Source organism: Mytilus edulis, chromosome 7 (assembly GCF_963676685.1).
Source record: "Mytilus edulis chromosome 7, xbMytEdul2.2, whole genome shotgun sequence".
NCBI lineage: Eukaryota > Metazoa > Mollusca > Bivalvia > Mytilida > Mytilidae > Mytilus > Mytilus edulis.
Genome location: NC_092350.1, coordinates 57,203,439 through 57,229,781, shown reverse-complemented (window position 1 = coordinate 57,229,781; position 26,343 = coordinate 57,203,439). Strand labels below are relative to the sequence as shown.

The following is a 26,343-nucleotide window of genomic DNA, read 5'->3' as shown; positions in this document are numbered from 1 at the left end:
TAATGTCATAGGCAGTCAATGCAGACATGACTTGTTCCATGCAAATATAAAAGAATCGACAGGCAGTAGAGTAGTTAGGAGTTTATCTTTTGATAATTTGATATTGGATGTAACGTGTCTTCTGATTGGCTGACAACGTTTTGTCTATCAGCTCATAAACATAATTTTATCATTTGACAGGGACGTCAACAACGTTTTTTTTTCAGGATTTACTGCAGCTTATAATTAAATTATAAGGAATGACTACTATATTTTTTTCTATCTATTCGAAATAACATAAAAAATGTGGTGTGCACTGTGAAATAACTCGCTGCGCCATGTTTTCAGTTTACACCACATGGTTGATGTTATTTCTTCATAGACAGATAACATAGTACATTCATTTTTTTTAAATTAGATAATAGCCTGCATTTACGATATATATGCCAAAAGACTCGGTGTCATGGTTTATCTTTCAAGTTGGAACAATTGTACAGTCATGCCAAACTAAAACAACACGAAAAACGACCAAATGACAACAACAGTATTCAAAAAAGAATTCAGATTAGACTGGTAATTTCGGATAATGCTCAACATGTGACACCTATTTTGTTAATTCAACAAATTACACGTAAAAGTAGTATGATGTGGTTAACATTACACAAAAGCAGATCTGTGAACTAAATGTTGAAACGAAATACAATGCTATTTTTTAAATAAAGTGTAGAATTGTCGATCAGGCAGGGAATAACGCTATGGTTTCCTCTATTTTTAAAATAATTTACCTTCATCTAGTCTTTGATACTTTCGCTTATTCAATACTGAACGTTGAATTGTAACACCATGTCATTACAACATTGCAAAATGCAAAGGTTTAAATAGTTGGTTGATACAATGTTAGTACATGTGTTGTTGTATTTTATCATATCAATGATATCCTAACTAATATGTAATCATTAATTCAATATGAAAAAAAGTAAATTAATACTACACCGGCCATTGCATTACAATTGTTATATCATACCTCAGTATTGAAGCCAGGACACACGTATTATCCTAACAATATGATGAAATAAATGTCGGAATGTCTTTAGTTAAGTTTACAAAGCAATCGATGCTACTGAGCTCAACGTGGTTTTCATTTCAAGGCAAGCAGATTTTCCTCATCTGGCAATTTAGGTCACAATTTCAACATCGCACTATCTTAATTACGTATTCGTAATATTTCATGTCTGTGTAAGCTGAACTGGTTAGCACCAGTTTTATAAATAGACGTGCAAGCCCGAACGACGCAGTAGTATGTATAAAAAACTATCTCTTCAGTAGATTTTAAATTCCATAAGCGTAAAAATCCAGTATAAAAGCCGGGAAAAGTGGATATTAAGTTAGAAGTCTTCTAGTCAGCAATACTCACATTTGCTATCGTAAGTACAATTTCAGTCATCATAAGAAGAAAAAGATATAGCAAATTATAGATTCGAAGTACTGAATTTTTGATCTTAACAACATATTACAGAGTTCTTTAATTTGTCTTTGGAAACTATCAACTATTTAGTAAACTTTTTAAATTATCCGTTTGTCGTTCCTCTTTCCTTATGCAACTCGCCAATATTTTGTTTTGTTTTAGTGGTAATTGTTTGTTTTCTTGTCTTTCATTTATGATTATGTGTTTTGGCATATTTAATTATGTCGTAGCGATTAAGATCACAATGTTGATAACTGTACCCTATTTTTTCTTTATTTTTACTTATAATGTCTGGATTTTTTTTTGCACATTGTTGTCAATGTAATGGAATTGTATGCGACTGTCATACAAGTGAGAGGTTAAGCTAGTTATAAAACAAGGGTAATTCACGATTTTTGTTTAAAAAAGAAAAAAAATCAATTTGTTTGTCCTTGTATTTTGCTACTTGATATAGAACTTCTTTTGTTATTTTACTTTGTACCATCTAAACCTATACCTTGTGGTACAAGTCGCTCAACTCCTTTATATTTTCTTTGACTGAGATGCAGATTTAAACAGCGAGTTAGTGCAAATAAAGGCGCAGAAAAATAAGGTTTATATACAAAAAGATGTAAGTCAGTCAACTTGTTTGAAATCATCATTTTCATTTAAAAAATAAAAACAAATTTTAAGAATTGTTAGAATGAAAATATTACTAAGTAAGAAATACGTATGTGTTTTGTAGTGTCTTGCAGAAAAGAGATACACGAAGAATGAAGGTTTCAATTTGTGTAGTTGCCAGTCTGTTGTTGGTGTTCATAGGAGGTAAATAAATTAACAAGAGACGTATTTGTGTATTTTAACAATGTGTAGTTGCAAGTGCGTGATTCTTTTCCTGCTGATTTAATTTTTTTCGTTTGTTTCGTTTAATTCATTGTAATTGACTTATTGAAGTATATCCCACATATAACTGATTAATAATATAATGTTTTGATTTTAAGTGTAACGTGGAAAGAAACAGTTTTTATTACCCAATAATTTTGATAATAATAAGCGTAGTCTTCCGAAAAATATATATTAAAAATACAGTTTGCACCGCATGGTCGTATAATAGCTGTTTTGAAGTATTACATTTGTAGTTAAAAGTATTAAAATAATTTTCTCAAAGATTAAAGCACAATATTTGATTTCCCTTGAATCAGACAATTTTCTTAATGATATATACATTAAATTTGTATTGAATGTCAGAGTAACATATAATGAAAGACTATACTGGTTAACTTTTATAAATTGTGATTTGGAGTCGTCTCATTGTCCCTCATACCTCATCTCCTTATATCGAATTATTAAAATTGTGACTTTCGTACGACGTTTAACGTTAATGAAATTGCTACAACCATTAACATAATTGGCAACTTAAATGATTTTTATGCAGTGGTCATTGTCTATTCAAAATAATTACATAACAAAATGTTTTTGAAAATAAGGATACAAATACAGTGATTTTTAAGAGTCGGATGTACAAAAAGTATTAGCCACGATAATGAAATGTGTATATCAAACATATTTTCTTCCAGCAACCATGGCAGTCGAAGAAATGATGGAGAATAATGAACTGGCTCACAAGTAAGTACGTAGTTAAATTGAAGAATGGCATTGTATTTTTGTACTTTTTACATTGTATCTCAAACTATACGGATGGAAACTTGTGTTATACCAAAAGTAACTATGGGGCAAATTTATCAAACACGTATAAAGTATAGATATAGTCATTTTGATATGTCAATTACAGCTATTCTAGAATGGTTTGATAAAAGAAGAAGAAAAAAAAACCTTGACAATTAAAACCAAAAGAAAGGGGATACAAACTTATTTCGGACTTTAATTAAGCTTTTTATAAGAATTATAACGCGCGTTAGCTGTGCTCACTTGACACACAGTTTCTTTTTGTGACTTGAGGCTAACATTTTACAATATCAATAAGCAGATGATAATCGGAATGTATCCATTATTTTGACCAGTAAAATCTAATGCATTTGTTTACTTAAACACCGGAAAAAAATGTAATGTAATTAGACTATTTTTTAATTTATTATAATTGTTATATAATGTACGAATGTAAATCACTCTCAAAGCGTCACTTTCCATCTTTCAGACTTGTAAAGAGAGGAATACCTGTAACACCACCAACTCCATCACAATGTGGGAATAATGGCGATAGTTGCCGGTCAAATAAATGTTGTATTGGTTATAGCTGCGTGTACGGATCCTGCAAGTCATGTAACCCAAGAAAATGCAAAAATACTCGTGACTGCTGTGATGATTCTAGCTGCGTTTACGGAAACTGCAAGTCTTGCACCCCAAGAATATGCAAAAAGACAAGAGACTGCTGTAATGGATCGAGCTGTGTCTACGGAAACTGTAAGTCATGCCAAGAAAGAACTTGTACACGAAGCAATGACTGCTGTGGAGGATATACCTGTTCCTACAAGAAATGCATACGTCCCAAGAAGGAATAAGCGCGGAACAGGTGCAAAAATCTGGTAGATAGACTGCCTTTGAGTTCCTACGCCTAAAAGGATTAATAATATAATAAAATTCATTTTAAATGATACTGATTTTTATCTATTCTTTCGAAGGATTTTTTTCATTGTTCTTACATAGATGCATAGATTTATTGCATTGTTTAGGTATGGAAAAAATTAGCAAAAGTTCTAACAGCTCAAGATATTTTTTTAAGTTTACATTTGTTGACACGACTTACATGAAAAATCAGCACAGGTTCAATTTAATATGTCAAATCAAAATATCTTTTCAGAGGTTTATTACTACTTCCGTGATTTGTACATTTGTTTTCAAATGGCATTTGTATACAGCTGTCATCAAGCATGATAAACTTGTTTGTTTGCCATGCTCTAAAAAGTGGAGAAGTTTTATGATAGTCAATGTAAAAACTATGTGCAGGAATCTTTAAGTAAGCGATCGCAAACATTTGTAAATCTTCATGTAGGAGTAAACTCTATACTGTACGCTTAAGGATGTATTCTTCTGACATTTCAGTCTCGTTCAGTCTCGTTGAAATCTCGTTCTGGAATTATGTCTAAAACATGAGATACAAGTGTAAAATATGAATGAATTTAAAAAATGTAATGATCAAACTCAACTCTGTAAAAAAATTGGGTATTTCCAATGAGTAGTTTTTGATGAATACATTTTTCAAATTTTATTACCAATCGAGTCAGTCTTTTTAGCCAAAATATCGAGAAAATAGGTGAGGGATACAAAAAATGATTTTACCAGAAACATGTACATCCCACATCCCTTTTTTCTTTTCAAATTTCTTAGATATGTATGTTTTCAATCAATTATAACAAAGAAGTTGAAAAAATATGCAATTTGTACTTAAAACGGAGAAAAATCACAAAATTGACAACATGGTAAATTTGACACAAAAAAGCATCAAAATATGATAAAACTTTCTTATATTAACACCTACCTATAGTTTTTGAAATTAAAATTTATTCAGATTGGTCCCCTTCATCTTTATTGAAAGTATGACAAAAAGTTTAATTGTGGAAATGTGATTTTTTTCATGATTAGAGCCCAAAAATAGGTAAAAACTGATGAAAAATGGGAAAATCATGAAAATTGGTTACTTTCAAAGGGCCGTAGCAAAAAAAGAAGTGCACCACCGTATGATTTTTTCTTCACCAATTATTTTTTTAAAGTCATATGAACACAAAAAACAGGTTTAGAAAAAAAGTTTAATTCTAGAAATTTTTGGCTCCTCAGAGGTGTACATCCTTAACAAGACACGCAAAACAATAAGCTGACAAAAAGAAAATCAAATATTGAAGAGAATGAAAAAAAAAGCTTCAGCTAGATAAAGAAGTGACAGTGTGTTGGTATTCCTTTAGGTCTGAAAACAAGAGTCGATCGATACCAAATGGACATTCAATTAAACTCAAAGTCGAATTAAACTGACCACCCCATCGCTTAGAAAGAAACAAAGGTACACAAAATACAACATAAAAAACTGAAAACTGAGTAGCAAAAACCCTCCCAAAAATTTTAAGTGATCTCAGGTGCTCCTGAAAAGTGAGCAGATTCTGATACAAGTGTATGGGGAAAAAAAACGGAAACTTTCCAAACTTCTGAACAATATTTTTTTTTTTACTTAACTTGCTTTATTTTACTCCACACTATGCGCTATGCCTATAGTTGATATGTCTGTATCGAATAGACATCAGGAAACCAATTTTAAAAGATTTTGTAAGGCTCCATTGCGTATGCAGGAAAATAATATACATTTAAAAAAAATTGATGAAATCTCATCGATTTATATCAAAGCAGGAGCACGGACCAAAAAATAAGGACATACTATTAGAAATCATCGGTGAATAATAACAAAAACGTCGAGGTTTAACAAGAAAACAAATCAAGAATAATATATTTTTTTTACTAAAAAGGGAATCAGTCAAAGTAACAGGTTGTGTTTAAAAATATAAAGCAACCGACATAAGAATATGTTGAACAATCTTCACAAACATGATTTGTATTCCCATTTAAATTATCCGTTTCTGTTTAAAGTTAATTCTGCGAAAAAGATTGATTGATTGTTGATTGCTTTACGCCGCATCAGCACATCAAGACTATATCGCGACAACTGCGAAAATGAAAACACAAGGATTAAAGTACTATTAAACGCATGTTTTGATAAAATAAAAAAAAGAAGATGTGGTATGATTGCCGATAAGAAAATTCTCCACAAGAGACAAATTTCACAGGAATCAACAACACGAACAACTATTGGTCACCGTATGACCTTCAACAATGACCAAAGCCCAAACCGCATATTCAGCTTGAAAAGGACCCGGATTGACAAAATGTAAAACAATTCAAACAAGAAAACTAAAAGCTTAATTTATGTACAAAAAATGAACAACAGGAAAATATGTAACACATTAACAAACGACAACCACTAAGGTACAGACTTTTGACTTTTGGACTGGCTCATACACAAAGAATTTGGCGAGGTTAAACATGTTAGCGGGATCCCATCCCTCCTCCGGGACAGTGGTGTTACTGTACAACATAAGAACGAAATATAACAATCAGGTAACAAATGCTTAACTTACATGTATCGGGTTGATACAAATAGAAATACATCATTCGAAAACACAGAGTGGGCGTTGCCGGATACTTGTATATCCAAACAACAAAAAGACATCTAGTACAGATCTGAGAGTACTCGCTGTTACCGGCAGCTAAATCAAAGCCACTAACAACTAATAGAAAAATCGTGCATCTTAGGCTAAAATATCAATCAGTACACATCCAATGTCCAATGGATCTAGCGTAAAGACGTTATAAACACAAACAGTCAGAGACAAATATGATCTTGAGCCATTCGATATAACAACATTTACCATGAACAAAAGCGAATCGAACATTTTTTAAACGTACCCGTTATATCGAATCCAATATAAATAATGATTTACTATAAAATTTGAACACATTCACATTTACTTTCTGCTTTACATTTGAACATATAAAAAAATTTTCACAAACGGTTGTGTTGGCAGTTTATAAACACTAAGCTCTTCTTTATTAGTTGCTGAATAATACTATTTGATTATGACTTGGTTAATGTACACTTTCGTATTATTTCTTTTTTTTATAGTGTATCTATTAAATTTTCATTACTATTGGTAAACATGAATTGAAGTTTAAGAAAATAATATTAAACAATTCATTATTTTACAGTCTTCACAAACTACCCTAATATCAAGAATTATTAACCAACTAAGTACATTATTGCCAAACATGACTGTTTTTTATAAATAACATATTTTCTGTAATGGCCCTGTTTTTCTGTAATGGCCCTGTTTTTTCTGAAATGGCCCTATTTTTCTGTAATGGCCCTGTTTTTTCTGTAATGGCCCTGTTTTTCTGTAATGGCCCTGTTTCTTCTGTAATGGCCCTGTTTTTCTGTAATGGCCCTGTTTTTCTGTAATGGCCCTGTATTAATGCCCAGTTTGTCTGTATTAAGCACAGTCAGGGTTTTTAAATAAAGTTAATGAAATTTAAAAGTTGTAAAGAGTATAATACCTTTTTGTATTTTATTCAATTTAGTAACAATCAACCAACATTAAAGAACCATATATAGGGATCACTGTTCATCCTGTTTTTCAACACATAACTTCTTTCAACTAAATATCTTGGATATTTGGTATATTTAAAGCTTTATCATGGTGAAGTACAAATTATTTTTTTCAAACTAAACTGTCATTAAAAGAGTAAGAGAGTACATCAAGTTGGAAGCAACACATACACTTTTGTTCTGTTGGTTAATATATGTATTAAGAATTGGGTGTTTTTATAATGGCCCTGTTATATGTCCAAGATCCGTAATTATGGCCTCGGATGTCTGTAATGGCCCTCGGCGTTGCCTCGGGGCATTACAGACTTCCTCGATCATTATTACAGACCTTGGACATATAACAGGGCCATTATAAAAACACATGATGGAATATTTTATAAGTACAAATCAAGGGCAATCAATACTACTGAACATTGTTAGATGATGGGATTAACCTCAGCTGACATTCAACGTAACAATAAGTAAAATCTCAAAAAATGCCAAATGATAACATCTGCCATATTCCTGAATTGGAACATGTATTTTCTTGTGTAGACCATGGTGGATAAAACCATTTTCATAACTAGCTAACTTTCTCACTCTCACTTTCATGACAGTCGCATCAAAGTCCATGGTATTGACAATGATGTATGAACAAAACAAACTGACATACTAGGTAAGAATTTCAGTTACAGCAGTAAACATTGTGTTATAATCTTATTAAATACAAACTCAAAAAACATGTAAAAAGAAGCACAAAAAAGCATACCGACAAAACACACCAGCAAAAATGAAAGACGATAATACAAAATTTCACAATGACACAATGACGGGATGTATCAAAGAAACACAAAAAAAGCACATATAAAAATCATATTAGAAAAAAGAAAGACAAGAATACAAATTATATCATAGAACAATAAGACAATGACGGGATGTATAATTACAGCGGCACGTCATAAGTATTAAAGAATTACAAAAAAACACATATAAAAATCATATTAGAAAAAGAAGACAAGAATACAAACTATATCATAGAACAATAAGACAATGACGGGATGTATAATTACAGCGCCACGTCATAAGTATTAAAGAATTACAAAACAATGATAGTCAGGAATATACAAATTATCATAGAACAATAACATGAGTCACGTCTAGTGAATATGAACAAAACAGACCGTAAAAGTAACATTCATAAAGACAAATAAAATAATACTTTTACCCGTTATAACAATTTAAACATCGCACTATAATATTTTCGTTATCATGTTTTTTATTCAGTCTGCGTGCATCGTAACCAGTTACGACCAGTTGATTAATAGTCGTAAAAGGCAGTACAACAACACAACAGGATACTTATAAAAACTATATGTCAGCTGATTTTAAATGATTTTAGAGTCAAAACAAGTATAAAAGCTTGAAAAAGTCAATTATATAGTCAGAAGACTAAAACCTATTCATAGTTATATTTGCTCATGTAAGTACAATTTAAGTCATTATAAGTTAAAAATTGAATGAAGATTTTTTTTTAGGTTGAAAGCAATAAGAAAACAATTGACATATAACGTTTCTACCTATGCACTGATTCTTAGTCGTGTTAATTATGCTACGTCCCTGTCTGTCATCTGTTTTTTTAACAGTATAAAGTATCGAACATAAACCACTGTAGTTGTGTACATTTTCTTTAATTTCAACGATTTTTTTGTTAAGTATTACATGTATTATGTATTACTTATTGCACGTGTCACATCGAAATATCTGATTCATATATCATGTAAAACTAAAAATACAATTTGTAATTCTTCCTATGTGCTCTTAGGTTTAACTGCTCTAGAAACACTCGATTCGAAGAAAATAAGGATCAACGATTGATAAATAACTTAATACATACACATACAGATATAAAATAAATTTTGTGTATTTACTGTCTTCCGATTGGTTAAAATTATTAGTTTTATTTTCAATGTTGTCAATTTTTATGGTGACACGCCCACTCTGACGTTGTTTATTCATACGCCAACATGTGTGTACGTTGTTATTGTCAAGGTAAATAATATAAAAAGTTCTTTGAGCCGTATTTTTGATAGAAATTTATTTATAATGAATTCAATGTGAAGAGTCAAAAATTAGTTTTATGGTTCAATAAATTCAAAATAAATGATAGCCATTCATTAAATAAAATGTAGATTGACTTATTATGCATGTTCTTTGTATAATGTATGAAGAATCAGCTTCAGTTAAGTAGCAACTTAGTCATTTTCAGAAATCTTTCAAACTTCTGAATATGGAGGATTTGTATCGAACATTTTAAACAATTTTACTACTAATTTGCTACATTGAAACGTAATTTTATAATAGTATCCACTATACTAAGTTTAAAACGTGACAGTCCTCTCGTTTTCTTGTAATTTACATGCCTTATTTGAGAAACTGCAAATGTATCAATATTTGACATTAATCAAATGACAAAGAAAAACCTAACTTTTTTCTCTTCTTTTTGAAGTTTCTCTCATCAATATCTGTCAGTTTATCTACATTTGACGTTACTGTAAATCAGATTTTCACAGCGGGCATTGAATGCAAATACCAATGTACAAAACCAGGTTAATAACATAATGGAACGCACATAAAAATATTAGACAGCTTGCTTAAAATTCGTGGACTGCATTGAAAAAATTGAAACCTCGGATTTTTATAGCGAGTTTTGATCAGAAACATGTATAAAATAATGAAAAATATATGTTTTGTATTGTTTTACAGAGACGAGATACAAGAAAAATGAAGATTGCTATCTGTTTATTCGCCAGTCTGTTGATATCGTTCGTTGGAGGTAATCAATTTATAAAGATATTATTATTTATTTCACGATTTGCTGATGTGAATGAACGTTGTTTCATTTTAATTGAAATAATAACATTCTAACTAAGGATTTTCTTACCACAGGAGTAGATTACCTTAGCCGTATTTGGCCCAACTTTTAGGAATTTTGGGTCCTCAATGCTCTTCAACTTTGTATTTGTTTGGCTTGTTAACTATTTTGATCTGAGCGTCACTGATGAGTCTTATGTAGACGAAACGCGCGTCTGGCGTATAAAATTATAATCCTGGTACTTTTGATAACTATTTACACCACTGGGTCGATGCCACTGCTGGTGGACGTTTCGTCCCCGAGGGTATCACCAGCCCAGTGGTCAGCACTTCGGTGTTGACGTGAATATCAATTATATGGTCATTTTTATAAATTTGTTGTTTACAAAACTTTGAATTTTTCGAAAAACTAAGGATTTTCTTACCCCAGGAGTAGATTACCTTAGCCGTATTTGGCACAACTTATAGGAATTTTGGGTCCTCAATGCTCTTCAACTTTGTATTTGTTTGGCTTTTTAACTATTTTGATCTGAGCGTCACTGATGAGTCTTATGTAGACGAAACGCGCGTCTGGCGTATAAAATTATAATCCTGGTACTTTTGATAACTATTTAATAAAGATTTCAGACCTGATGAATGTATGAGAATATTTTAAAATAATAAGATAAAAGTCTTTTTAAATATTTATACATTGTTGAAGACTGTTAATGTTTAGCTATGATTTGTTTTGTTGTTTTTGTTGTTGGAAAACTGATTTAATCAAGTAATTTTAGATATGATGTTATTCATATATTCAAAACCCAAACATTGACTTCAACTAATAAAACAACTTCTACAGGTAGTCATCTGTATGAAATATAAAAAAAGCAATGTGTCTTTTTAAGGAACGAACTTTAAATATTAAAAATAGTGAAAGATGCCAACTGTACGCGTACGCTAATGAAACAACTTAAACCAAATAGTTTGCATCTCAAATAATTTAGAATAGTTTCCCACAAAAAATATGTAATATCTGATTATATCGTTATATCTTTATAGTTATATTAGTGTATGTCGTAAAACATATTTTAGACACGATACTAAAATAAATACAAATTACTTTATGCTTTTAGTAAGCATGGCCAACGAAGAACTGGCAGAGGATAATGAACTGGCTCACAGGTAAGTTGGATTTATAATCCACGAAGCCTATTGCTTGATTTTATGTTAAGTGTTATTTTTTCCTGTAAACGAGAAGTACGGGAATGTATATTCTAACAGATATACGATTTATACACTGGAATGTTATAATTGTAGATTTAATCTATACAAATCGTACCCATTCTGTAAAAAAAATTTTTCATTTTATATTTTCTCTTTGAGACGAAACATTTTCAATATATAAATGGAATAATGTAACCTTGTTATAAATTTTTATAGATTAAACAAAAATATCCATTATATATATATATATATATTCAAATATGTAGAATAGGACTTTTGATCATGGATGGAATTTAGGTACCCCTATTTATGGAACATTGCTCATTTGAAGGTTGATCAAACCCATTTTGCTATAATTTAATATGGATTCCAATTATACATGGGTTTTAATATCAAGCAAATACTGATACATCTACAAAATAAACTCCTAACGGAAGCTTTTGTCTGGATGATGAATAATCGCAGGCTATTAAACCGTAAATGTGGTAGGTGGGTACCCTCACGTTAGTTACCTTCTCCCAAAAAAAAAAATGAGAAACTTATGCGTAAATAGCTATAGTTTGATTATTTAGTTTGAAAAAAACAATGACGAAATTCAAAAGACAGCCCTCTGATTTATCTGGTCAACACAACTGATACGTAGAACGGTTACCATTTCAAGTGCAATACAGGTTATCACCAATATATTTAAAGACATGTGTATTTCTTTAAACATATAAGAGGCTCATTAGCACAAGCGTAACGTTATTTGAATTTAACCAAAAGGAAAACAAATATAGCGTAGAAGAAAAATATTAAGTCAAATATTCAAACATTTGACGTTGTCTATAAGTTTAAAGACATGATGTGTAGCATATAACATATGAATTGTATGAATAAATAAGTTAACACTACTTAGATTAGAAAAGGCTACATTTTATGTAACACAGTTCATTTATTTTGGTCAAATATTTTCAAGTCAAGTGCTACATGCTGACTTTCCTGATTTATTCAATTCAAACACTACATGCTGCCATCCTCAATTTTACGGAAAGGTTTGTTAACGTGCCCGAAAACTTATTCTTAAAGGTTATAAATTCAACACATTTAAATATCATTAAACATTGGTTTTATTGATATAGGTATTGATTTTGTTATCAGTAATTCAAAAGCAAATTAAATTTTATTGTTATATACATATACACATTCATGGATCTACAATCTGTCGATACCTGTATCTTGGCATTGCACAAGGTCGTGGTTTGTCTGACTGTTTATGATGTCTTTACATTAAATCCATTGGATGTGTACTGATTGATAAGTTATTTTTAGATGCATGATTTTTTTAATTAGTTGTTAGTGGATGTAAACTAGTTGTCAGTAACTGAGAGTACTTTCAGACCTGTACTTAGTGTCTTTTTGTTGGAATATAAGAGTACCCGGAAACGTCAAATCTGTGAAGTATTAGTATCCATCTGATGAGTAAAAGCTTTTTCAACTGATGTTTATAGTTCGTTCTTACGTTGTACTGTTACAACACTGTCCCAGGTTAGGGAGAGGGTTGGGATTCCGCTAACATGTTTAACACCGCCACATTCTATACGTGTCTGTCCCAAGTCAGGAGCCTGTAATTCAGTGGTTGTCGTTTGTTTATGTGTTACATATCTGTTTATCGTTAATTATTTTTATAAATAAATAAGACCTTTAGTTTTCTCGTTTGAATTATTTTAATTTGTCATTTCGGAGCCTAGTATAACTGACTATGTGGTATAGGCATCGCTTATTGTTAAAGGCCATACGGTGACTTACAGTTGTCAATATCTGACCTTTTGGTCTCTTGTGGAGAGTTGTCTCATTGGCAAGCATACCACATCATTTTTTTTGTATGTACATGTATGCAATTACAATGTAACATTTAACGAAATCACTCTCACACATTTCACTACCGTAAGAATAACAGGGATGGTAAAAAAATAACTTCCCATTAGATAAGTATTATTTATTTTTTATCATTATGTGTATGGATCAACTTAAAAATATGCTGATAAAATAGTTGTTTCTTACATTGAGCTTTACTGTAAATAATCTCTGTCAGTAGGAATTTTTTGATAATATATCGTTCATCTTTTAAACATTCCCACACTTTTTTTTTTTTAGACTGGTTAAAAGAAGAAGTGTAATACCATGTGGGTTCAATGGAGCTAATTGCAACAAAAGTCCGTGTTGTCCTGGCAATACCTGCATTTACGGAGTCTGCAAATCCTGTAACTCAAGAAAATGCAAAACTACTCGGGACTGCTGTAATGATTCTAGTTGCATTTACGGCAATTGCAAGTCATGTAACCCACGAAAATGCAAGAATACCCGTGACTGCTGTGATGATTCCAGTTGCGTTTACGGAAACTGCACGTCATGTACAGCAAGAACTTGTAAACAAAGCAACGACTGTTGTAAAGGGTATAACTGTTCTTACAAGAAATGCGTACGTTCCATCAAGAAGGATTAAGTGTGTATATATACACCTCCATTTATAACTTTAACATTTGATGTAAAACGAGTTTAAAATGAAATAAAAATGAAAATAAAAACCGATTGATTTAACATTATAATTATCTATTCGTTGACAAAAATTGGTTAATACTTATTTTAAATAAAGTGCACTTTCTAGGTTTTGAAAAAACAGCGACCGTAGATATCCCAAAAATGACTTTCAACTTTGTCATGTTTATAGTCGTTGACCCGATTAAATAATACAAAAGGTTGTTAGACAAATATCACAACATGGTACTTTCAGCACAAGGTAAAGATGTGTCTATTCTTAAATGCAAATACATGTAGTTGCTTCTAAAATATTTCTGCAATGATACAGATGTATGTGAACTTTAAGAGTGATGCTTGTTGGGTGTACCTCCATTTATATTAAGGACTTTTACTTTTTATAAAACACGCGACACAATTTTATTGTCGACTACTACACTTTCTTATTTATGTTCCATATGTGTCAACAACCTGTAATCTTAACAATAAACAATTTGTTTTACATGTCAAGACACTATTAATGACTCTGAGAAATAAATTGGTCAAGTAAGTACGTTAAAACACCATGTATTGTGTTTTCTTAATTAGTAGGAAGCCACACAAAGGTTTGGACATAATAACCACCAGAACAAAAAAAAAAACCTGTGGTATTGGAATAAAGGCGGAAATAATACTATTTCAATTTGGTGAATGTTATCGAAATTTACACGTCATTAAGAGATCCTTCGGTTTTGGTCTGTGACCCGAATGGTATGAATATTTTACGTTTAATATATAAAAAAAAGTCCGAAACTATTTTCAACAAGAACAAAACCCACATGTTTTCATTATATATTTCTTTTGGCATGTAATCTACGTTAAATGTCTATGTGTGAGTTGTACTAATTGTGCATGATGTTTCTTTAATACAAATCCGTTTATAAATATTTGATTCAAATTTTACAAATTTAAACAGTTGTGCATTTCCTTATCGGATATACATTTGCTCTTTTCTACAAATGAGTCAACAATATATGTAGCGTAATTCCATCAATCATTATGAATCTATGGCAAAAAAAATCCTGCAGGTATTTTTGTATTTGATTTAAACATTGTGTTATACGTTGCCATAGTTTGAATGAATATGGTATTGTTGAACTTATACTTGTTTCTGTTTTATATCAAATAAAAAAAATACAAAATACCTAACCTCGAGTACAATTAAAAAAATTCCAAATAAGCTATGGCGTTCATTATCACTGAACTAGTATACATTTGTTTAGGGGCCAGCTGAAGGACGCCTCCGGGTGCGGGAATTTCTCGCTACATTGGAGACCTGTTGGTGACCTTCTGCTGTTGTTTTTTTCTATGGTTGGGTTGTTGTCTCTTTGACACATTCCCCATTTCCATTCTCAATTTTAATATTAAAATCAAAAGCCTTAACACAATGGACGAATGAATAACAATTAGTATATTCATGACTCCGTACAGGAATTTACGTATGTAGAAAACTGTGGATTACAATTGATCTTATAGCATTTATAGCTTGCTAAACCTCTCTCTTTTATGACAATCACATACAATTCCATTATATGGACAACGATTTGTGCACATAACAGACAGACAGACACATGTAGTATGTTAACATATTAACAACAGAGAAAATTGTTCTATAATCATTATCACTACAAAAACAAACAAATATGTCAATTAAGAACAAACAAAAAATACATAACAGCATATTGACTTTTAGAATATATTCAAAATCTATTAAGTGTTATTTTCATTTTTCTCCTCCTCTTCTTCTCCTCTTCCCCTCCTCCTCTTCTTGTCCCCCCTTTTCCTCCTAGAAAATTAATCATTAGATAATCTACTATTTTAAGGACTTGTACTTATAAACGCTTAAGGTGGTGTGGGTGTCTTTCGACATCTTGGATTTAAAACAAAAAGGGAACCTCAGGTCCAGATTTTCAATTAAGTTAGCAGAATTTGATGCAGGAATGCAGATAACTAATGTGAAATTTCAAATAAAAGAACAAATGTATATGATTATAACTAGATTAAAATTAGATTATTTTTACTTGATTTTGATTTTTTTTAAATTGGCATTTTAATGGGAGATAAATCTGGAATAGTGCATTTTCTAAAGGAATCTGCATGGAATTTTGCAATTTTGTATTTTACCCAGAAAAAACGTATGGTGACACTATCTTTTCTTTTAATATTCTCAAAGGATTTATCAATAGTTATCAAAGGTACCTAGATTATAATTTAGTACCCCAGACGCGCGTTTCGTCTACACAAGACTCATCAGTGACGCTCATATCAAAATATTTATAAGCCAAACAAGTACAAAGTTGAAGAGCATTTATTTTATTTTACAATTCTATCATTTAGTGTTACTTTTAATCACATAATGTTGTCTTTTCCTGTATAATCCATACAGAAGTTGTCATTGTATCACAACCTGTAGCTCGAGAAAATGCACGGTGACCTATTAATACACTTTAGCAAAGTATGACCAAATTCTAACACTTTTAATTTCGACACCTTATGAGACAATTTTAGAGTATATCATGGTGAATGATAATATTCAATATAGTGGAAAACTAATTGTATATAGTGTATATTTGATCGGGATCACCCTAACGACTTGAATACGTGCATGGCTAATGCTGCTTTAGTTTGATATTGTTTGCAACATTCGTGAAAGCTCCTCGAGGATGCATGATTTACAAGTGAGGTAGTGATTGAAACAAACATGGATTTTCGAAAATAAAAGTTAAAATTTATTTTCACCTGTTTATTTCTCATTCTAAGTAACGTCATAAGTTTTCGTTGCATGCGTTATGATATTGAACTGCATTTCAGACAAAATCAGGATGAATGTCGTTTGGAAGGTTAAAACACTCATTAAAAGAAATAAATAGTTTGTTGTGAACAGTTTTTAAAAGGGGGTTTACCTCACTTTACAGAGTTTACTAAAGGTTAGGTTCATTCATTTTGCATTTTACACATAACAATATGTCATTGTCAACAATATCTTTTACAATGATGATGGTGATGATGAGTGACAGCTTACTGTCCAGCGTCAAATTGATATGCATAATCAGGACAATAACATGCTAATGAAACATGACTATTTACCATGCGTTGTTTTAAATTTGTATTTATATTTGTATTTCGGAGCCTTTTTATTTACATTTGTATTTCGGGGCTATTTGTTTTACATTTATTTTTTGGGGCCCTTTTTTTTAGCTGACTATGCGGTATGGGTTTTGCTCATTTTTGAAGGTCGTACGGGGACCTATGCTGTTAATGTCTGTGTCATTTAGTCTCTTGTGGAGAGTTGTAATATTGGCTATCATACCATATCTTCACAATGTAACACTCCTGTGACGTGTTATATAACATGTTATATAACATGTCACCTTTTCAAGACAATTTCATCTAATTTTGAGGCAACTATTCGCTTTTATATATTAATGTCAAACGCTTAGCGGAGAAACAGACACCAATTCAAAAGTCTGTGGTTTGATTCAGCCGGGTTTAGTACCTACGACCACGCACTCTCGAAGACAAGACTACTCAGGCGGTCTCATGCCTTTTATGTTTACTTAAGAAATAATTTTGGTAGCCGTAGATTTGTTTTCATTTAACCATAGGTTGGGCATTTATATTCGCTTATTTAACCCTGAGCGTTAGCAAACCGGATATTAGAGGAATAGAACAGTGTCGTATATCGTTTATAGATCTACTCTCGAGTTAAATCACGTCATCAAAATACACTTTCGTTGATCTGTTTGAAATTTGTTGTACCTTGTCACGGGAATATTGGTATATTAATGTGAATAATCCAGTTCTTATAAATTGTTGACCCTGTCATTAATACGACCTACGTCAGGGTCTATTGTTTTACGTTTTACACCTTGTGTTGGTTTCTTAAGTAGATATCAAAGTCAATGTTATTATCAAGGATACCATACATGTTTATTTCATATAAATAGTCATTCATAATAACACATGTTATAAGTGTCCTAGTTATTTGTCCTCATCTGACAGGTCACTTTACAACTTACAATTACATGTCGCATCATATATATATACAGCACAGTTTTCCTATACCGGTGATGAGAATATTTCTTTTCTTTAGACTTAATTGAAAGAAAAAAATATTTATATATATATAAAAAAAAAAAACTCTCGTTAGTCAATATTAAACTGACAATGACATGGACAAGAACGAAAAAAAAGAGAGATTTTCAATACGATATAAAACAATACACATTCACTTACTATATGTTTATTAGGCTATTTTTATATCAATGATATTAAATGTCTATGAAATTCCCAAGGTTTGTTTTAATTGTACTTCAAAGGGAAAGTCGTTGATTTTGAAATATAGCAGTCATATCGATTCTAACATGGGATGCAGGAAAGTATCATTTTTATCCAATTCCGATGGATCAATTTTCAGCGCGGACTTTGTTATACCATTAGTCAACTATCGTGATTGGATTAATTCGATAATCCACTAGTAAATATGCAGGAATTTTTTTCTGAAATGATTATAAAATATTTTTGCATTTCTTACACACGAAGACCCCTTTTCCATTGTCTTTTATATTATTAATGTCTACGTAGTACGTTTACGGCATTGACGAGTAAAACTGCCTATGTGAATCCTTCATCAAATAAAAACAAAACATTTAAAAATGTTATGTATAAGTAACGACTGATTATAATGAACTTGAAAGGCAATACCCTTAAACCATCTAAACGTTAATATATTGATGTACCATATATTCAATTATACGGTGTTGAATTGTGTTTGTCAGATAAATTTACGATATTCGATTTTTCAAATCTATATATGCTCGAATACTGGTTTTTACTGTGTAATATATCGACAGATGTTTATCTTCAAACATGTGTGTATTATGCTATATCGCTATTATTTAAAAATATCTTAATATTAAAATGCATCTGTAACTGTAAAAATGATTTAACTAAGTAGCACACACACCACGGGCAGAAGGAATGATGAAAGTTAGCAGTAAAATAATATTTTGGGTCATGTATAAAGCCAGTTTCCATGAAGGGACGTACAACCCACAAACCAAATTCTCTAATTAATTACAGTACAAAATGTGTCAAAATTTTATATAATAGGTGAAAAACAACAGAAATATATTTCGTCAAAAAACTTTCATACCGTAAGTTAGCTTTTTTTTTTTTTTGCATGAAGAATCTTTGTTATCGTATCACTTTGCAAGATCTTACAAGATTTCTATTGTCTCGTAATTATGTCATTGTTGAGTTTCAAAGTTATGATAAAGACTGTGTATATTTCGACCATTATAACGTAAAAATTAAATATACAAAACGATTCTACTGTTCATCTACCTTTTTTCTTTAGTTAAAACTATTTTATTCTGAAGAGTTAACAAAAAAAATGAGTATGTCAGATGTTGACGTTTGACACCGGAATATATCAAGTTATACTGGTATGTGCAAAAGACTTGATCGACAATTTGCATTTAACACATACATGTATATGAGCTAGATCTAATTTATCACGACAATTGGAAATCGATTGATGTCAAGTCTCGTGATTGTTATTTAATTTAGATATTAATGATTAACTTAATAACGGCATGTACCAGCAATTACTCAATTTGATATCAAACGATATTTAATTTCACTCAATAGGAAATATATGTATATAATTATGTTATACATCATAAGCAACACAACAGTTGTGATCAAAGTAGCCGAATATTCTAGCCGTTTTGGAACTTCTTAGGTTTGGATTGGGTTTGCATAGTCTCTATTTTTTCTTTTTTGTCATCATATGGTTTTACAATTGCAATATCGGTTTGTCACAATTTTTAGTTTTGTTTATCTTTATGGGATAAACTGATTCATTTTTACAGTGAAATGTATAGGTATTTGGCTACATCTAACATTTGTCATATTATTTTATTTTATCAGTCTTTAACGAGATATTACGAAGTTAATGGAATGAGAGTTTAAAATTATAATTAGATCTAGCGCCTTATGAGGAATATACTACGTCAATAGTATCTTTTCTAAACAAAATCTGTTGTTAGAAGTCACCAAACTATACTGTAACATATCACTAAATGAGTAATTTTATATTATTCGTTTTTGATGAATTTTAACTGTCATTATCGTTTGTTTAAATGCGTTCTTTGTTAGAGCATATATGTCAAGAACCGATTCTAACATATCTACCTAACAGCAGATACTGACAGATACAACCGAGACATTTATTAGACTGTTTTATTAACAATCAGGTTTGATGGTTTAACTTATGTTTAGATCGCTTGAAATAGAGTTTTAAACCGATCCTTACTGTAGCATATACCATTTATTTATTGGATTATATTATAATGTATCCAGAGAAAAAAAAAGTGAAATGTCTATAGCAACGTTAAGTATAAATCAAAGGCATATGTTTATTTTATTTACATGCATTTAACAATCATATCGTATTCGAAATATTTTAAGTTGATAGGACACTCTACCATATTGACAAAGAATTTTATTGAGATAAATACGTGACTGCATATTTTCTACTTTGCATGTTTTCACTTCACACATATGTTATAGCTATGCATTGTCTCGAAATATCATATATGTTTTACATGACTTAGAAACAGGTAGAAAACGATGGTATGCCTAGCATTTCTATTCTCTTTTGAGCCGAGTACAAACAGAATGTATATATCGAGACAATCTATGGTTATTCTTTATATACAACGACTCCTATAACTATTCCAAAATGAAATATTTAGGATAAAAACACAATTTTGTAAAATCGCAGCGGACGACGTAACAATTTCGCGAAACTATATTATTGTTTTATTGACATCATAAATAAAACTCCACACATCGTCAACATTATAAACAATGCGAGATACAGTCAATGATTTTATATCACAAATGAATTTACGGTCAATGCAGTTTGACGGCACACATATAACAGCTGCAGTTTATCTTTCGTTTCTGTAAATTGAGCTATCATTTATAACTAAACATGCAAATGATACATGTAGTTATACAAATTATTTGTTTATCAAAGTTGCACGAAAATAGGAAAATATGAATGTTCATTAGTCACAAGAGGTGTGACTTGTGTATTAAGCACATCTAATAAATTACGTGAATCTGTTTTTTTTAATTAAATTGTATATAAAAGGTAGAAAACAACAAAATTATCTTAAGAACGATTCCAACTTAGTTTAATTCTTAAAGTATTGTAACGTTTTTAGGTTGTGTAAATTCCTTTTTTCTATTTTAATCTATATCATTGAAATCTGGTGGTGTTTGTTTTCTTGTTGAGCAGACTCGAAGGTCCGGATTTGGATATTTAAACTACGTCTGAACAATCTTACTAGTAAGTTTAACTTCAATGTTTGACTTAAGTATTTATTTTTTAGAAAATGTGTATGTTTCAGTTTTTTTAATATTCATAATGTTTACGTCTACGTTCTAAGGGAATAGAAAAATTGACACTTGTTGAAATAAAATATATATAGTTAGAGTATAAGATATGCATGGTTCCATTTTAATAGCGACATTATGAAGATTGATTATCCGAGAGGGATATTAAAAGTAAAGGTCGTCATTCTTTGAAATTATTTGAGCCCTACCCTGGAATATAATGTTGACATGTGATCTATTGTAATGATCTTTAACTCGTCGATTTTTTAAATAAGGTGTTTCCCTTACTGCTGTAGATGATCTGGACAAAGGTACAATAACAACAAAGCAAGGAAAAAATATTTCTTAGTATTAAGGTGGTACCCAACACCTTCACTAAAATAAATTTGGCTCGTTTAATTTCATTTAATTTAAACAAAATATTTACATTGACCCTATCATTTATTTATACAATACCGATTACGTTTTCCTACGATTTTAATAGAGCATATGTTGCAAGTGGTTCCAGATGCAAACACACCTATCATTTGTCTACAAGAACACAATTATCTGTTAAGCTGTAGTCTTCTGCATAGAACATTTGGTGTTGTCATTTTGTCTGCAATTGATGATTTATAAATAAATGTGTGTTGTTCTTCTGTGTACTGCTTTTATTGAAATGGTGAGCTCTATTATGAGTTATACCAATTTTTCTATAGAAATTATTTGATTTAGTTTCGACTTCGAAGCATCCATTGCTATTATCGCTATGATACGTTTCCCAATTCGCTGAAAATCTACCCTTTATAACATTGCTATATCTGACCACAAAAGCAATGACATTTTGGTACGATAATATTGGTGTCAATATATTAATATTGAGTATTATGAATAAAGCATCAAACATGTCTACAGTAAAATTGGTTTTAATCATTTAATAATTATTAATAAGAATTAGGAATCAAAACTTGTAATTATTTAAAAACCCATATTTTAATTGTTATATACAATAATCATGTATATCAACATACCCACATTTTACTATAAATACATTAGATTCCATAGCCATATTTGTATTTGTAAAAGTATTTATATAACCAAATTTTCAATTATTTTATTTTTTTACAGTATATTATATCATGTATATAGAAATATAGAAATAAAGATTAAAATTATATCATGAATGTTGGTCATGATTTGTAAAACTCAGAATTGTCAAGTAAAATTAAGACACAATTCAAAATGTTCAGAATATGTCAAGCCATTCCATGAAAAAATAAGAATGTCGAGAATGTGTCAATAAAATTTCAAGACAGTATTCAGATGTCAAGAAATTTTAAGACCATATTCAAAATGTCGAGAATATGTCGAGTAAATTTCATACAAATCTAATATAAATGAGAATTTGTTAAGAAACATTTAGACATAAGTCACACTTTTGGAGGAGGTTGAGTAAAAGCTCATGCAAATCAAGACTTGTAGACTTTTGTAGTAAATGAGTCAGATGATATATTTGATTTGGTATCTAATGAAGTTTTGCAAAAGAAAAAACGCCACATTTTCCTGTAAATGTACTTGCTATTGCAGGAATCTTTAGATATAATATTGGTAGTTGGTAGAAATGTTTAACATTATTTGTGTGTTAGCATCACTATTCCTTAATCAAAATGGAATATCACACCTTCTGTATATTTGCTTTTTTATGTATTGATGCAAACATGTTTTAGTTTAGCTTTATTAGAAAATTGAACTTAACAAGATGTAGAAAATGGTAGATACGACCTTGTTTTATAGCTAGCCTTATCTCACTAGTGTGACAGTTTCATATATTTTCATTATATTGCCAACAAAGTGTGAGCAAGAGGAGCATTTGCAAAAGGTATACGGTAAGTCAGGGTTCGCAATCGTTTGTATAAATACCGGCTTTATATAAATCTCAATACATCTTTGTGTTCCTAACAATGAGTCCAAAACACAAAATAAATTATTTTAAAAATTAGTACGTGTATTGTAGTCTGTAGCAGAGAAGAAAATAAAGATGAAGTTTTCTGTTTGTTTAATCACCTGCCTGCTGTTTGTTTCCGTCGAAGGTACAATATCACATCACCATTTTTATATGCATTATTTTTGTTTGCTAAAGTGATTTTAATTGTTTTGATTGAGGAAGACACAAAAAAGTATAATGTAAACTTCCCACTAACATCATACACTATTACACCATTCACCATTACATTATTCACCATACACCATTACACCATTCACAATACAACATTAAACCATATACCCTGTGTCATTACACCATACACCTTACACCTTTGCACCATACATGTACACCTACAAATTATATCTAAACCATTCGAAAAGACCCATATATATATATTTTAAAAAGCGAGTTTGTATCACAATACTTTAAATTAATGTTTAAAATAAAAAAATCAGTTCTTCATATACTACATGTTATAAAGTACCTTACCTTATACACCATTAAACTATGTACGTTGTCTAAGTTTGCATTATGCAAGCGATTCATATACAATAATAATGTATATAAATAAAGACATAGACATACCTTGATTTATTACAAATAACTATTGGGCATTAATTTTTGTTTGTTACGCGGAAATTGGAATAGTACATCCATTTGGTTAAATTCCATTATGACTGTGTAAGGTGTATGTAAATGTTTTTATGTTTGTACCACTTTTATAATGCGTCTTTTTGTTATAGGTAAACGTCAGACATTTTCAATACATGTATAATAAACAGAGAAACTTTTTTTTTTTTTGTTAGTTTCAGCGAACAAGGTAGCTGAAAGTGTACAGAGGGAAACTGGATTTATTCGAATGTGAGTAAAATTTAAAACAAAAGCATCATGTTATTTTATTGTTTTAGCGCAAAATGAAAAATAACTTTACAAGAAAAAAAGATATATGTGGGACAAAAGGTAGAACATTAGCATATTTACAGTCCTTGAATGGTGTAAACTTCCCAATAACACCATACACCATTACACCATTACACCATACACCATTACACCATACACCTTGTACCATTATACCATACACGTTACACCTTTGCACCATACACCTTACACATTACAACATACATCATTCCCCATTCCATCTACACGATCCGAAATTACCCATAATGCAAATAAATTTCAAATATTAAAATCATTATTGGTAATGTTTACAATTCGAAAAAATAAAATAAAAAGAACTTCGTTTTCAACCAATGAAACGTCGTACACCATCATTCACACCATTCCCGATCGCACGTTACACAATCACACCATTTATCATACATCATTCCCCTTACACCATACACCATAGCACCATACACCTTACACCATTGCACCATATGCCAGACACCATTACACCATACGCGGTTTTTTGGGAAGTTTACACCATCCAAGGGCTGTTGTTTGAAAATCGTAGATAAGTTACAGAAGGCTATGTTACTGTCGATGACAGGATTTGGTCTAATTAATGGTTTTCAAATAAAATTTTACTTAATCTAACAAACTGAACGAATTCATTCAGCATACAAAAAGTACCATAATATCATAAACCAGCACTTACAAGTACCTTGTATATATTAGCCGAAGTAATTTAAAAGCATTGATTTAATTTATGCATTCAACAAAAACGTACAAAAATTAAGACTGATCAATTAAAAAAATATAAACACTAACAAAGCTGATGGTCACGTGAATCATGGAGTGTTTAATGTCTCGAAACAAATTCCACTATTTTACTTAATGTTTTTTTATTCTTTCTTTGTTCGTTCAGATGCAAGATATCGTTCAATTTTTGTATACATGTGTATGTACCATGTCGTGAAATAGCAAATACGTCTTATTTAAACGTAAAATTTGTACAGCTACTGTTTACAAATATAACAATATGAACCAAATTAAAATCATACCATATGTTATTAAATTATCACGAACATATTTCGAATGAAATATGTCAAAACCTTTAAACAAGGATGCATAAAGGGGACTTTTTGTATGTAAAATTATATGATTTTGTTTTAAAAAGAAAAAAACCAACAACTCTGGACATTATGTGATTGTCCATTGCCAATCAGTTTATTTGTAAACTCTCTAATGCCTTAATATACACCATGAACGTAAACCTGTGATGTTATTACTAGTTTATCAAAAGATCAATTATACTGTATACATTATTATATCTTTCTTTTTTAAGCCTTACAAAAAGAGGTGTACCATTTTTCCCAACGCACATTCCTCCAATGCCATCTTTACCAACGCCAATTTTACCAACGCTACCAGTTCCTACCACTGCTGCGACAATCTGAACATGTTTTGTTACCTTTGAATTTCAAAAATTAAAAAAACAAATTAACTAAAATTAACATCTTATTTGATACTTAATTGTTTGAAAATATACTTTAAGCTGATAAATCGCTGTTAATTCAAAGGAACAGAGGAGAACAAAGACATTACACAATATTTTTGTTTGGATGTAACATGTCTAAAGCGTCTTCTCGTTGGCTGAAGTCGTTTTTTTATCAGCCCGTAGACATGATTTAGTCATGTGACCGTGACTTCATCAACGTTTTTATGCTTTACTCCAGTTTAAAATGAAATTTAAGAATTTAATTATAAGAAATAACTGCAATATTTTATATGTCTATTCGAAATGACATAAAAAATGTGGTGCAGTCTTTTAAAAAACACGCAACGTGGGTTATTCAGTGTGCACCACATTTTTATGTTATTTCATCATAGACA

The 26,343-nt window shown here is 30.7% G+C and overlaps 1 protein-coding gene and 1 long non-coding RNA gene across 2 annotated transcripts; both read left to right on the top strand.

Annotated features, from left to right (window-relative positions):
- The first annotated feature begins 2,174 nt into the window (after positions 1 to 2,174).
- LOC139481853 (keratin-associated protein 10-4-like) lies at positions 2,175 to 3,957 on the top strand. Its single transcript, XM_071265368.1, has 3 exons — positions 2,175 to 2,248; positions 3,001 to 3,049; positions 3,579 to 3,957. Exons 1-3 carry the CDS (start codon positions 2,197 to 2,199, stop codon positions 3,940 to 3,942), a joined length of 465 nt encoding a protein of 154 aa, XP_071121469.1. The 5' UTR covers positions 2,175 to 2,196; the 3' UTR covers positions 3,943 to 3,957.
- A 17,424-nt stretch (positions 3,958 to 21,381) lies between these two features.
- LOC139481852 (uncharacterized) lies at positions 21,382 to 25,960 on the top strand. The gene is made up of 4 exons (XR_011654714.1): positions 21,382 to 21,558; positions 23,599 to 23,674; positions 24,375 to 24,429; positions 25,796 to 25,960. It is a non-coding gene; the product is annotated as an uncharacterized lncRNA (long non-coding RNA).
- The last annotated feature ends 383 nt before the right edge of the window (positions 25,961 to 26,343 follow it).

Coding starts and splice junctions, on each gene's coding strand:
- LOC139481853 (XM_071265368.1), top strand. CDS start 2,197: ATGAAGGTTTCAATTTGTGTAGTTGCCAGTCTGTTGTTGGTGTTCATA. Junction 2,249..3,000: donor GTTGTTGGTGTTCATAGGAG/GTAAATAAATTA, acceptor ATTTTCTTCCAG/CAACCATGGCAGTCGAAGAA. Junction 3,050..3,578: donor AATAATGAACTGGCTCACAA/GTAAGTACGTAG, acceptor TCCATCTTTCAG/ACTTGTAAAGAGAGGAATAC.